At 32.3% G+C, this 13,853-nt stretch overlaps 1 protein-coding gene across 1 annotated transcript; it reads left to right on the top strand.

The window, feature by feature from the left end:
- Window positions 1-7,926: 7,926 nt before the first annotated feature.
- Window positions 7,927-12,982, top strand: LOC121239166 (probable serine/threonine-protein kinase PBL19). Its single transcript, XM_041136322.1, has 5 exons — window positions 7,927-8,177; window positions 8,474-8,902; window positions 10,513-10,773; window positions 10,882-11,004; window positions 12,248-12,982. The coding sequence occupies exons 2-5, from the start codon at window positions 8,552-8,554 to the stop codon at window positions 12,794-12,796; spliced, it is 1,284 nt and encodes a 427-aa protein (XP_040992256.1). The 5' UTR covers window positions 7,927-8,177; window positions 8,474-8,551; the 3' UTR covers window positions 12,797-12,982.
- The last annotated feature ends 871 nt before the right edge of the window (window positions 12,983-13,853 follow it).

Below are 13,853 nucleotides of genomic sequence, written 5' to 3'. Positions count from 1 at the left end.
TTTTGGCCGTTGGGATTGCTTAAGAGGGACTATAATGGGAACTCCCTTCATCACAACAAGCATTCAAAGTCGCTGTAAATGGTTGCATCAATGAAACAGCAGTTTTGTTTCCAACATTTCGTCGTTTTGCTGGAGTTTAGAAGAAGAGTCAAAATTATCAATAGGATGCTTTTTAAAACGCAGTGTTCTGATTTTAAATATATTCAACCATGAACTCTGCTTGCTATTTGCCATATTCTTAAAGCCGGATTGATTGCAATGCTTGATAGTTTGAAGTGATTCTCGTGCTGTGTGCGTGTGAATAGCAAGTCCACAAGGTTTATAACATGAATATATGCAACCATAGGATATTCTACTTCGTTTATTTTCTTAGACGAGATGAGTTTAGATAAAAATTAAAAATTAAATAAAATATTATTAAAATATATTTTTTTAATATTATTTTTATTTTGAAATTTCAAAAAGTTGAATTATTTATTTTATTTTGTATGAAAATTTGAGAAACTTGTAATGGTGAGGTGAGTTGAAATGAAAAGTTTTGTGAAAACAAACGTGACACATTATGGTTTCATGTTTAATTCTACACATCTTGTTTCATGTTTACAAACGAGGCAATTGTAATTCTACACATCTTGGAATGTTTGGCCAAAATGGTGGTTTCATGTTTACATAGGAGAAACCATGTTACTGGCATGGAACTTAGAGAGGCGTGCATCCAACAGAACAGAATTTGTTTGTTGCTTTAAGAAACATTATTGGTGGAATTGGGTGAAAGCGAAGATTCTAAAGTTCCCCAGGCTTTTGAAGTTCAGAGTCAGCTTATCAATTAGGCAGCCCATTTCAAGTGGTGGGAGGAAATCATTTTCTTTTCATGTGGGCTTTCTGTATGGTGTTTTATTCTATTCCCTTTAACCACTTTACCAATCAAACTGTGCAGCAGCAGGGCAGGGAAGGTTGTTTTGAAATCTTGGTTCTTTTTCGTTCTCTGCTCGAGTTTGTTTGCCTGTTTGTCTTCCTCTTCTGGTGTGTCTGTCATGAAGCATGTTTTTAGCAAAGCAACAAGTCATACCATTCATTAACAATTTGGAATAGTAAAGGGATGCAAGAGTTGGTTGTACTTGTACTTGCAGCATTGATTATTTTGAAACCTTGATATCACCATGCAACTTCAGACAATTGCTTAGGAGATTATGCCCTCTCAATCTGGTGAACCATATTTTGCCCCATTTATCAGCATGATTGATGTCTTTATGTTAACAAGTTTACATTTGCTGGCCATGCCTTGCACTTAGGCAAGCTTGACAGCTCAGGCAACTGTTTCTATTTTGGTCATTTATAATCTACCTTTTTGTGTATGGGGTTGGCAGAGGAGAGAATAAATCAAACATTGAAATTAAACCAACTTTATATCTTTTTTCCCAATCTATAACATGTCTCTGCAATCTGCATAGGCTTGTTTTGAGTTTGGAAGGCCTTCGGCCTGAAGCTGCTGTTGTTGCCGCATCTGCTACTGTTGTGTGTTCTTTTTTTAAGCAACTCCTCTGCTACTGCTGACTTGCCATTGTCGCTAAGGTATCACAGCTGTTGTAAAGATTTTAGGGCTTGTTTGGAAAAATATTTCATCCCAAAATTATCATTTTATTTCAAATATTACTCAAATACAAATACTTTCAAATTAATCATTATAACTTTTTTAAACTAATCATTACAATTTTCCTAAACTTTCAAACAAAAAATAAAAAATAATTCAACTTTTTCAAATTCTCAAACAAAAATAATATTAAAAAAAATTTAACAATATTTTAATTTTATAATATTTTTTATTTAATTGTTTCTCTGTCATTTCTCAAAATCTCATAAATATGAATTCAAACTATCTCATTATTATTCATAAATTATCTTACTATTATTCGCAAAATTTTTATTTCTAAGCTTGTTATTGAGTTTTGGTGAAAAGCATTTAATTTTTTTTTTCTCGACAAGTAAGTATTTATAGATAAACTAACGGATACAAGACATAAGTTCAGTGGGGTTGGAGTCTCCTACAGTATTTTCAAAACCAATACACATTACAACACAAAAGTAATAAAACAAATGGATGATTAGAGTTAAAAAATTGACTCTCACTCAATTTTTACAATGAGAGACCGCTTAAAGATGATTTTTAAATAGTCTGATAAACAGATTATTAACCTGCAATTAAAAGTTACAGTATAAAAAGATATGCTGTAACATGTTAGTCTGACCTGACCGGAAGGAACCGTCACGTCCACTTTCTTATTTGTGTGGTGTATATTGAATTCTGGTTCCTTTTAAAAGCATTTTCCCCTTCGCATTTTATCAAAATAAGTTTCAAAGACTCCGAGAGGGACTGGGATCTTTTCACAGACCGACGCAACTTTTAACATATCTTTTTTACTTTCGATTTTATAATTATTCTTTTACTTTTTGATTATTGGATTATATGAAATTGCCGTAAAATACTAAAAGGCAAAATATTCGAGGACGATCAGCTTCTCTAGGCAAATCCAAAAGAATGTGCTTGGGCCAGGTAATGCCTTGGCAGGCTTACTAGTGTATATATGCTCTGGGCTTGAGGGGCTGCCTCAGTTTGGGCCAAAAGTTGAGGCCTGGACAGGGTAAAGTACTAAAGGTACTTGGATTGTTACGCTTTTTTTTCTTAAAAAAATGATAATTCTAGATTTACTATCTTCTTATCAACCTTTTATTATTTTATAGTATATTTAAAATTTTTATTTTTTTATTTTTTTATTTTAAGTATTTTTTAACATCCTTAATTATTAAGAAAAAATTAAAAATATATAACTTTAATGATGGTCATTTCTTTAACCATTAAATAAAAAAATTAAAAAAAAAAGTAATAAATGAGTTGTAATAAGTAGTAAACCTGTCATTATATATATATTTTAAATTATATTATAAATCGACGTAAAAAATATACATAATAAAATATTTATATAGAATAATTTAATTTAAAAAATAAATTTTATAGTATACTTATAAAATAATGATTTGAAAGTATAATAATTTTTTTAAAGGTAATTTTTTTCACCTTTAAAAAAATCTAAATTTTAGTCTTCTTTCTTGTCGATGGTATCACCTATATGTCAAGACTTAAGAGTAAATGATAAAATCTCAAAATTATATTGTCTCAAGTTATTGAAAGGTAATTAAGCACAAGAGACATTTTAAAGATGATAATCAAAATATTTATAAAGAGAAATGCTAAACCTACACATGGGGCTCCTAACAGTATTTTTTTTTTTACTTAATGATTAAGAAAATATTTTTTTAATAATGTTATAATTTTTTTAAAATATTTAAAAGCATTACAAAAAATACATGAAAAAAAATATTAGTTCACAATACACATGTTGAACTAATCTTCTGAACTTTTAGGTTGCATTTAGATGTTGAATTAAGTTGAGTTGAGATGATAAAATATTATTAGAATATTATTTTTTAATATTATTATTATTTTAAATTTTGAAAAAGTTAAAATTTTTTATTATATTTTATATTAAAATTTAAAAAAATTATAATAATAAATTAAGATGAATTGAGATAAGTTTAGATTCCAAATAAAACCTTAATTTCGACGTTCTTGTCAATCTAATGCCCCTTGAAGATAAAATTTATAAAAACGAGATGTTGTTGACTATAGATAGATGCCACACTTAAAACCCTATTAACAATGGCACAATATTTATTTTTACACGTACACTTCATTGATATTATTATATAAAAAAAAAAAAAGTATTTGTGATGAATTATGTACGATAAGAATAACTATTTGAGATGAAAATAAGTTCATTTTGATAAAAAATAATTATTTTTGTAGAAAATAGATAATCACAAATAAATAATTTTTTTGTAATGATAATCTTGATCCTCCATATTGATTACAATCTAATTTTGAATTTATTTATTGTGATTTGATTTATCGTCTAATTTTATAGTGTAATTACATTGATCAAATTTTCACATTGTTTACGTTCATATGATCAACATTGCATGACGAACAGTATAAAAAATTTAGCTCATGTTTTATTTGCCACAATAATTCCAAACAAATATCACTTTTTATCTAAAAATTGGATGTTCGACATCCTAATTTTTTTAATTTTTGTGTTTTTTTTTAAATGAAGAAAATAAATTAAAATACGCACCCTGATCATATCCATCCATAGGTGTGGCACTTATGGCAGTTGTGGCTCGTTTGTTTTTAAAGATGAGATGAGATGAGATTAAAATTAAAAAGTTGAATAAAATATTATTATAATATATTTTTTAATATTATTTTTGTTTTATAATTTAAAAAAGTTGAATTATTTATTTTATTTTATGTAGAGATTTGAGAAAGTTATAATGATGATATGAGATGAGATGTTTTTTAAAAACAAATGAGGGCTAATCGAGAACCCATCTGGCCAACGCAACTGATCATGTATAAACTGGTATTAATTTAGACAACTTATGCAGATCGAAACTCTAAAAGCCCGTACGTAATATTTAATATTCGAGATGATCGAAACTGATACCTTAAAGCATATAATCTTTTGGTTTACTAAAATTAGATCAAGATTTATTAGTTCAATTCGAAAGTTCTTGGACTATGAACTATTATATATATTTGTTGTATATATATATATATATATATATATTTTTTTTTTTCCCTGGTCAACAGACATGACATTTTCTAATGATCTCTCCCTTATATTTCAGCTAACAGAAAGATAAATTATGGTTAAAATTAAACTGCAAGAAAGAGTTTATCCCAAGTCCTTTGAGATAACTAATATATCATGACCACTTAAAATTCTAGATGTTTTTATCCAAAGTAATCAACTGTATGACATCAAGATTTATATTATAAATGTTAATTTAATATTGGTTAATATTTCTCTTTTATGCCTCCTGAATTAGCTTACGATTCGGTTTCAATCACAAGCATTCATGAAGACTCGTACAACTTCAACACACGGTCAATGAGCTGCATGGAAACTTGTTGGGTAAGCAAACTGTTGTACAATTTCTCATTGATTAGGTTTTGGAATGTCCCCTTTTTTTATTTTGGTTTGGAATGGCAGTGATAGGATTATTATCTATTTATTAATCATAATTCATTTCAAATTTTATATTTTTTTATCATTTTTTTAAAGTATTTTTTTAACATCTTTAATTATTAAGAAGAAATTTAAAAAATATATAATTCTACTAATAGTCACTTCATTAACTATTAAGTAAAATAAAAAATCAATAAAAAAATCAAATACAAAATGAGTAGTAAATGAGTAGAAAAAAAGATAGTAATCCTATCATTTTTCATCTTCAAATGACCATGTTTATTATTATTTAGAGCTAGTTTTATTATACAAAACTAAATCATTTCATCTCATATAATCATTACAATTTTTTTAAATTCTACTACAAAATATAATAAATAATTTAATATTTTTAAATCTCGAAAGAAAAATAATATTAAAAAATAATATTATAATAATATTTTATTTAATTTTTAACAAAATATCTTATCTCATATTATTTGAACTGTATAATCAAACGAGACGTATGCGTCATGCGATGGTTTTGATTTCAAGTGCTACAAAATCACCGAAACTAGTTGTTATTTGGATATAGAAGTAATTAATAAGGTCCCTCCTTTTCCCCATTCAAGCCTAGCCTAACTTTTGCTTAAACCAGCTTATAGATAGGATAAACTTGTCCATAAAACCAGCGTTCTTAATTGACCCTAGCTTTGCATGAATATTAATATTAGGGGTTTGCGTGAGATAATAAACTTCAACATTTCAGAGCACTTCCAACGACTTTTGTATTATACAAAAAAATATAAATAATTTATAGAATTATTTTAAAAAAAAGCTCCATCTAATTATGTAAAATAAATTATAAAATATATTTAACTATAGTATCCCGCTACATGTAGTGGGTACTGTTCATCCTGTAAAAAATTTGTTATTGTTGATATTTCATTTACTCCCTCATTTTTATTTACTTTGATTTTTATCATATAAGCAAATTCTTTTTATTGTTCATCATTTAAAACACATATATTTCATTTTCTTCTAAAAAATATCTTGGAATTATTTTTAAACCAATTTTTTCATATTTGATTTTATTTTAAATTTTTATTTGGCTTATATATTTTTGTTTTACGTGTATAAGATTGAATTATTTTACATTGTATATAAAAATAAATTGTAAATATAAAAAAAATGTATGGATATTGTAAATTTATTGTTAGAAATGAAATATTTAAAAAGAATAAAAAAGAATATTTAAATGATATAGAGAAAAAATAGATAAGCTGATGATGACATATTGTAAAAATCAGTATGTAAAATAGAAAAAGTGAGTTTTAGTGATGTATTTTAAAGGACAAGATAAAGAATCCATTGGGAATGCTCTACTTTGATTATTTATTTTATTTATAAGAGAACTGATAACATTCACCTTTCGATCAACACTATTCCTGATATAGAAACAATTGATATGGAAAGAAACGTGAAAGATATGGATGCCAAGAGTGTAGCAAAGAGATTGTAGGCTGATTTATCTCCAGCTCATTGACAGTCATAGGACTGATTATAGTGTAGATTTTACTCATTATAATTTGCTAAGTCTTACCTTATATAGCATATACAGTTGTCCATTACCATGTATAGCTATAGCTTATACAGTTTCTGTATACAGTCTTTCTATATAAATACAATACTACTCCCACGATTAAATGTGTGGTGAGATTTCTCTATCATCAACTTATGTTACTTTTCTTCTAGAGCTGGTTATATGTATGTGAACCAATGTTATTAGGTGCCCTTATTTAATACAGTACTACAACTCTTCATGGAACTCACAACCAGTAGATCATAAAACAAACAAATCCATACATGTATAATCTCATCTCTCCCTCTCTTTTTAATAATATTTTACGTAAATCTTGATATCTAACTTTCTTGTGTTAGACACTGCTTCATTGCATGTGGTGACAGGAGTCGCATAACTCCAACCTTCATCTGTATTATTGTTATTTAAAAAGTAATACAGATGCATATATGTATATCATATAGAAAGTCTAGACAAAATATGTAGGGTATATATATCATGCATTAATCAAGATAAGATTATTAGTATTTACACTAAAGAACATGAACATTAGTCTTGCATGAAAGTATTTTATCACAATATAATATTTAATAATTGAATAATAATAGATGAAATGTATAAGACTTGAATAATGGTAGGCATGGGAAGAAAGCCATTGATAATATTATAATTAACCCCGTCTTCATTGATACGAAGGGTGACTAAAAAAAGAATAATATTATTATGCGAATGGTTTATATATTTAAATTTTTTTTATTAATTAAATAAGTGATTATTAATATATTAATATATTTTTTTATTTTTTAAAAATATTAAAAAAATAAAAGATAAAATTTGTATAAGTGGACCCGAACGGTCAAAACTGGCGGCACAGCTCTACGCTTACAAAAATTAGATCACACGCCAACGTGTTTGATGTAGATTGCAACGCATGGGCGAGGTTTGGGAGCAGACCCGGTAGCTATTTATTGTTGATCCTTCTGTTCATCGTTGAATTCTTTATCTCTTCAATAAAAAAGTACGAAGGGAAAGGGACAAGCTAGACCCTATGGTAGTACCTATTCCATGTTTCCAGCCTATTCATTACCAGACCGAACAGATTTGAGAGTGCAGAAGCAATTCTTTTTTAAAATCTAAGAGACAGACAGAGAGAAAGCAAAGCAAAGAAATCCATGAAACTCTACCCCACAACACCGTACACAGGAAAAAGAGGTGAAATATTTTATCTGTCTCTCTATTTGCCTTTGGCGTGCGGTTTGTTCCATTTCATATCATACACAGTTTTTATAGACTATTCGTCCATTTTTTTCTTGCGCTTCCTCTCTGGGCTTACATGATTTTTTATTATTTTTTTCTCAACTGGGTCATTCTCGACTTCCATGAATCTCAATTTGCATTTGTATCTTCCGTATACTCGGTGATCAAGTTTATAGCTTTATTGAGTTGCCATCTGGGTTTTCTCTGTTCTGTTATCCTTTCCGCAGCCAGCTCATGCTCTCCCATTTCTGTGACCACTTCCCTATCCGACAGTTCTTTTCACTTGGATTGCTTCCATTTCTCACTTCAAGCTTCTTCTTCTTCTTCTTTTAAAAAAAGGGAATCCCCTTTGATTTCCACTATTCTGTTACTGACTTCTGTCCATTTGGTTTAACTTTATCTCACTACCTCTGTTTTGTTTTTTTTCCCAAACCTCCTAGTTTTTACTTGTTTTTTCCGAAAGCTTGTATTTTTCATTTATCTGCCATATTCCTCTCTCTCTCTCTCTCTCTCTCATTTCGTCTAACACGGTGCTGATGCTTTATAGTTGTAATTATTCATTCGTGCTGTTCTTTTCCCGGTTGATCCAATGACAGTAAAATAAGATAACATTTAAATTTAGGAACTTGGTGCTAAATTCCGCGCAATGAATTGTTTCTCCTACTTTAAGGACAAATCCAGAGGCAGGGAACAAAGATCAGCCCCAGAGTTGAAAGAGCAAAGAAAATCCGATTATTCTGGAGCAGATAGGGTCAGTAAATCTTCATGCTCGACGTCTTCCCCGCGAGGTATACCACAACTGTATGAGGAAAAGGCTCATGGTTTGCGTGTCTTCTCATACTCGGAGCTCAGACAAGCAACAAATGATTTCAGTAGGCTTCTTAAGATTGGGGAAGGTGGATTTGGGAATGTGTACAAAGGTTCAATCAAGCCTGCAGAGGGAAAAGGCGATCCAATTGTGGTTGCAATTAAAAAGCTGAATGAGGATGGTTTACAGGTAAGAGTTAAAGATCATGTTCTCAATCAAAAAAGTTTCATTTTCCTTCAACTTTCAACGCAACACATTTTTACACAAAATACTTTTCCATCTATCTAAAAAAGGAAAGAAAATCATCAAACTTCTTATCAATGGTTCCCACGAGTCTCACAGATAGAAACGCAAAACGCAAATCACCACCTTTTCTCCAAATTCGCAAACATGCTCTTAGTTTTTAGGATAATGAATATTGTGTTAATCCGTTTAAGAATACTGTTGGCTTCATACTTAACTCTCTTTTAAGTGCTCTGTCTCTGCAATTTTGGTGCAATAGCAGCCTGTCATTACATTTTAAATTATATTATCTTTCCATTGGCATTCCTCTGCTCACCTATTTTCCAAACGGATATTGTTTTTTCATGGACCTAAGGCCACTTTTATCTACTTTTGATTATTACTCTTACCTCTAGCCGCTCTCTGCAAACTGTCCAGATGGGGGAGAAAAAACAGCTCTCCAGATGGTAAATTGGTATTCTTGCCGGTGTAAATGTATCTATGCTGATCCTACAGATTTATAACTCAAAAAAGTTTTTTTTTTTCAAATTTTTTTTTCCGACCTTAGAGCCCCTCTACCTGGAAAAACTGGGTTGATACTTGATTGACCACCCTCATATTTAAGCAAGAATTGTTTTTTTTTTTTTTTTTTGGGGGGGGGGGGGGGGGGGGGGGGGGGGGGGGTGTTTAACGGATGTTGGACCAGTTTGAGGCCCAGATGGTTCTGTTCTACCAATTATGGCTTCTGTTCTATTAATGAGTTATCTTTAATGAGGATTCATGAAGGTTTTCCTGAGGTCCAATGGATGGCTGGGACCATCGCATTGGTACATATACCGGTTACGAGGAGTGAAGGATTGGGCATCAGGATTCTATGACCTCTCTCTCGTGGCATCTAAAATTGAAAAATGATAAACATACGAAACTTTTCACAACGAGTAATGTTATCTACTGCACTCTCATTTTACTTTGATCCTATTAAGTAAGATGTGGCACGTTCATTGCTTTCATTCAATGGTGATGAATGTGCCACATCTTACTTAGTGGGATGAAAGTGAGATAGTAGTATAGTGCATAAAATTTTCCTTTCACAACACATTATACAATCATGTTTTAAAATGAAGGGTATTTTTATCAAATGCCTTATCATTTTATAAAAATATCATCATTTTAAAATATATGTTGTAAAATATGTTGTATGAGTATCATTACTCTTTATTTCAAATTTGAAATTACGAGGCAGCTTATCTACTGAAAATGAAAGCATGGAAAAGGATTTTCAAAATCTTGGCCCTGCGCCATTGAGATGAGTGGGATGTGCACAGCAAGCCTCTCTCCCTAAAGTTCAACCTTAAGATCCCCCCACCTGAAAAAAAGAATGAACAAGAAGAGAAAAGGAAAAACGAACCATATATCTGCCCACACATTTGATGAAAGATCTTCCTTCCTCTCGATTGTTCTTGTTGTTTTGTTTCTTTCCATGCTAAGATGCTTATTATTCCCTTGATTTTTTATTATCATTATATAAGGATTTTGATTTTCTGAATGGTTCCTCTAATTTGCTGTTTCCAATATAGGGCCACAAACAGTGGGTGGCAGAAGTTCAATTTCTCGGTGTTGTTGAGCACCCTAATCTCGTCAAACTCATAGGATACTGTGCTACTGACGGGAGAAGAGGAATCCAGCGATTACTCGTTTATGAATACATGGCAAATAAAAGCTTAGAGGACCATCTTTTCAGTAAGGCACGCGCAGCTCTTTCTTGGAAAACTAGATTACAGATAGTCCTGGGAGCAGCTCAAGGACTAGCTTATCTGCATGAGGGATTGGAAGTTCAGGTTTTTCCCAATTAGTTCTACATCATACCTTCTACTACATGTTATCTTCAAGATTCAACTTTGCTCTTCGTTATTGTTAACCCTAAATGCATTACTCTCACGTTGAAGGTAATTTTCCGAGATTTCAAAACATCCAATGTGTTGTTGGATGAGAATTTTGAACCAAAGCTTTCAGACTTTGGGCTTGCTAGGGAGGGGCCGATGGCTGGGCAAAGTCATGTTTCAACAGCTGTAAGTGTTGCATGCACTTATTTTCATCAGCATTTTAGGTTGCATCACTGCTAACAATTTACTGACTTTATATATATCAAATATATACAATGGTTAAAGCATATTTAGGCTCCGTTTGGATTGAAAAGTGATTTCAATTTATCTCATCATTACAACTTTTTCAAATTTACACACAAAATATAATAAACAATTCAACTTTTTCAAATCCCAAAATAATAATAATATTAAAAATAATATTCTAACAATATTTTATTCAACTCATATAAAACCATCTCATCTCTCAATCCAAACGAGGCCTTAATATTTCATATGTTACGCTGAGACAGAGCATAAAAAGGTCATTCAGTACAATTTTATAAATCAACGTATACAATAGACCAGGCAAACAAAAAAAGCTTCTAGGATTATACTAAAACTCGCTAAAATATTGCATTATACAACCTTTTTTCAACTACAATGATTACTTTTTATTTCATCTAGAAAAAATATGATGGTTATATTTTACTCAATTAAAGGGGAAATAATTGTGAAATACAAGAATGAATTTGTGTGAGACCACTTGGATAAGTTTTCTGCCGTTTCCAACGGGCAAACCAATGGGTGTCAACCAAAGTATAGTAAATATAATGGGGTTACTGACCCAAACCGATACTGCCATAGATTATACTTGAACAGACCGGTCAGTGTATGGCTGTCAAACAGTATTGCCATTGAGGATGGGTGGTTGATTGTTGGTCGGTTGGTCAGTTTGGGCTGAATCTTAAGTTTGGCTAGACCTTATCCTGTTGACTGTTGTTGATACTATGAAGGATGCCAATACGGTAACGGGATATGAATGGATATGAATAACATTGATGTGGAGTTTGGGGGTGTGAGTGGTGCCGATCCAACTGCAGGAGGCAGAGATGAGACGACAGATCGAGAGAGGAATAAAATGTGTCTGGCATATGTATTGTGCCTCTTTAAACGAGTCGGTATTGCTTGATTCATCAACAACCCAACGGGCGTCTTAACCCTAAACCGTAACTGATACACGTCAGGTCTGCTGGGTCTTGGAAATTGTTGATCACCTTCACCAGCAAGGTGTGTTTCAGATAAATCATTAATACCTTAATCAACCTATATTGCCATATTGGATTCACTCTTGCTAATGTAATGGCCTCCTGGATCTTCGAAACTTTCTTGGGGATTGCTGCATACTGTACGTTGTTGTGGTGCTCATTAGAACACTTTTGATGATCAGGTGGTGGGAACATACGGATATGCTGCTCCAGATTACATCGAGACTGGTCATCTGACAACTAAGAGTGATGTGTGGAGTTTTGGAGTTGTACTATTTGAGATTCTTACAGGCAGGAGATCATTGGAAAGAAACCGCCCAAGGGCAGAACAGAAACTTTTGGAATGGGTGAAACAGTTCCCTGCTGATAGTAAAAAGTTCGGCTTGATAATGGACCCTCGACTGGAAAACGATTATTCTAGTAGTGCAGCTCGAAAAATTGCAAAGTTGGCAGACAATTGTTTATTGAAAAGTGCTAAAGATCGGCCAACGATGAGTCAGGTAGTAGAGAGATTGAAGCAGATAATTGAACAATCCGACGATGGTAACCCTTCTGAGAAAAGTCTCGAGTCCTTTGAAGATGACCCAGTTGATTCGGATAAGAAGAGGAATCAAATGGGGGCCTCAGAATCATGGAAAAGGCGGATGACCCAACTGTCAAAACTGGGTGAGCATGTGGAGGGAGCAAGTAGAAGAAGATTTATGATAATGCAGAGGGCCCAAGTGCCTTAATAGCTTTATTCCCACTCCCAAGATTCATTTTTGTCCAATTTTAGGGTTTCTTGGCTGTTAATAGCGTGAAAAGTCGTGGACAGAAACACATCGTATGAGATAGAAAGTATGTTAGATTATGGTTTTTTTTTTTTTGTGTACAGGTTACTGTTGGTGAAACATATTATGGCAGGCTCTGTTTCCTTAGCTTCTTCAGCTTATTACTTATTACAATCTCCTTCAGCTTCTTTGCTGACACTTAATTTTTGAGGAAATTTCCTCTGCGAAATTATCAAGTGAACTTATTATTTTATGAAGATTATAAATTTTACTTGAAGTAAGCGGAATAAAAATGAGGAGATTGTAATAAGTCCTCTTCAACGATACAATCAGAAAGACCAATGAAATCTAAGAAAAAATTGCTGTTTATACCGTCCAAAGGCCAGAGTGCGTGGTTTTTCAAATAATTGGTTTTGCAAAGAAACAAATAAAAGAGTCTTTTGTCCTTGAAACAACAATGCTTCTCTTTCACCAAGCTGCTCACATTGCAGAGAGGAGGAGCTGCCCCTAATCTCGCATTTCTCATGACGACTGTCTCCACTGTCAAACATTTCCATCACAGTCCAAACTCAAAGTCTCCCCAAATGCTCTCCAAATAGATAAAACCGAAAACCGCAATTGCTGGCCATAAAGCAATGTAGAAGGAGCTGGTGCACACTTCACCACACAATTCAGAAGCCCAGAAGCTCCGATAAATTTATTCCGATTTATCAGTTCAAATCGTTTTCGTGGATGTTGGAGAATGTTTCATGGGGCTGCAAAGAGTACTCTATAACTTATGTCGATTTACATGGGACTTGAGATCAAACGTTAACGAGCTTGTGACCATATTCCAAGTTTCTTGTGACCACGCCACGGAGATCGGAGTATAACCAGATATTCACATTCCAACAACACTCAGAAATTGTATCTATCTCTGTTTCCTTTTTTTTTTTTTTTGGGGGGGGGGGGGGGGGGGGGGGGGGGGGGGGGGGGGGGGGGGGGGGGGGGGGGGGGGTGGTTTGAGGAAAATTGTATC

Source organism: Juglans microcarpa x Juglans regia, chromosome 7D, assembly GCF_004785595.1.
Source record: "Juglans microcarpa x Juglans regia isolate MS1-56 chromosome 7D, Jm3101_v1.0, whole genome shotgun sequence".
NCBI classification, from domain to species: domain Eukaryota; kingdom Viridiplantae; phylum Streptophyta; class Magnoliopsida; order Fagales; family Juglandaceae; genus Juglans; species Juglans microcarpa x Juglans regia.
Note: the sequence above shows the minus strand (reverse complement) of the source record. Positions and strands in the feature narration are given on the sequence as shown.

Coding starts and splice junctions, on each gene's coding strand:
- LOC121239166 (XM_041136322.1), top strand. CDS start 8,552: ATGAATTGTTTCTCCTACTTTAAGGACAAATCCAGAGGCAGGGAACAA. Junction 10,774..10,881: donor ATGAGGGATTGGAAGTTCAG/GTTTTTCCCAAT, acceptor CTCACGTTGAAG/GTAATTTTCCGAGATTTCAA. Junction 11,005..12,247: donor AAAGTCATGTTTCAACAGCT/GTAAGTGTTGCA, acceptor TTTGATGATCAG/GTGGTGGGAACATACGGATA.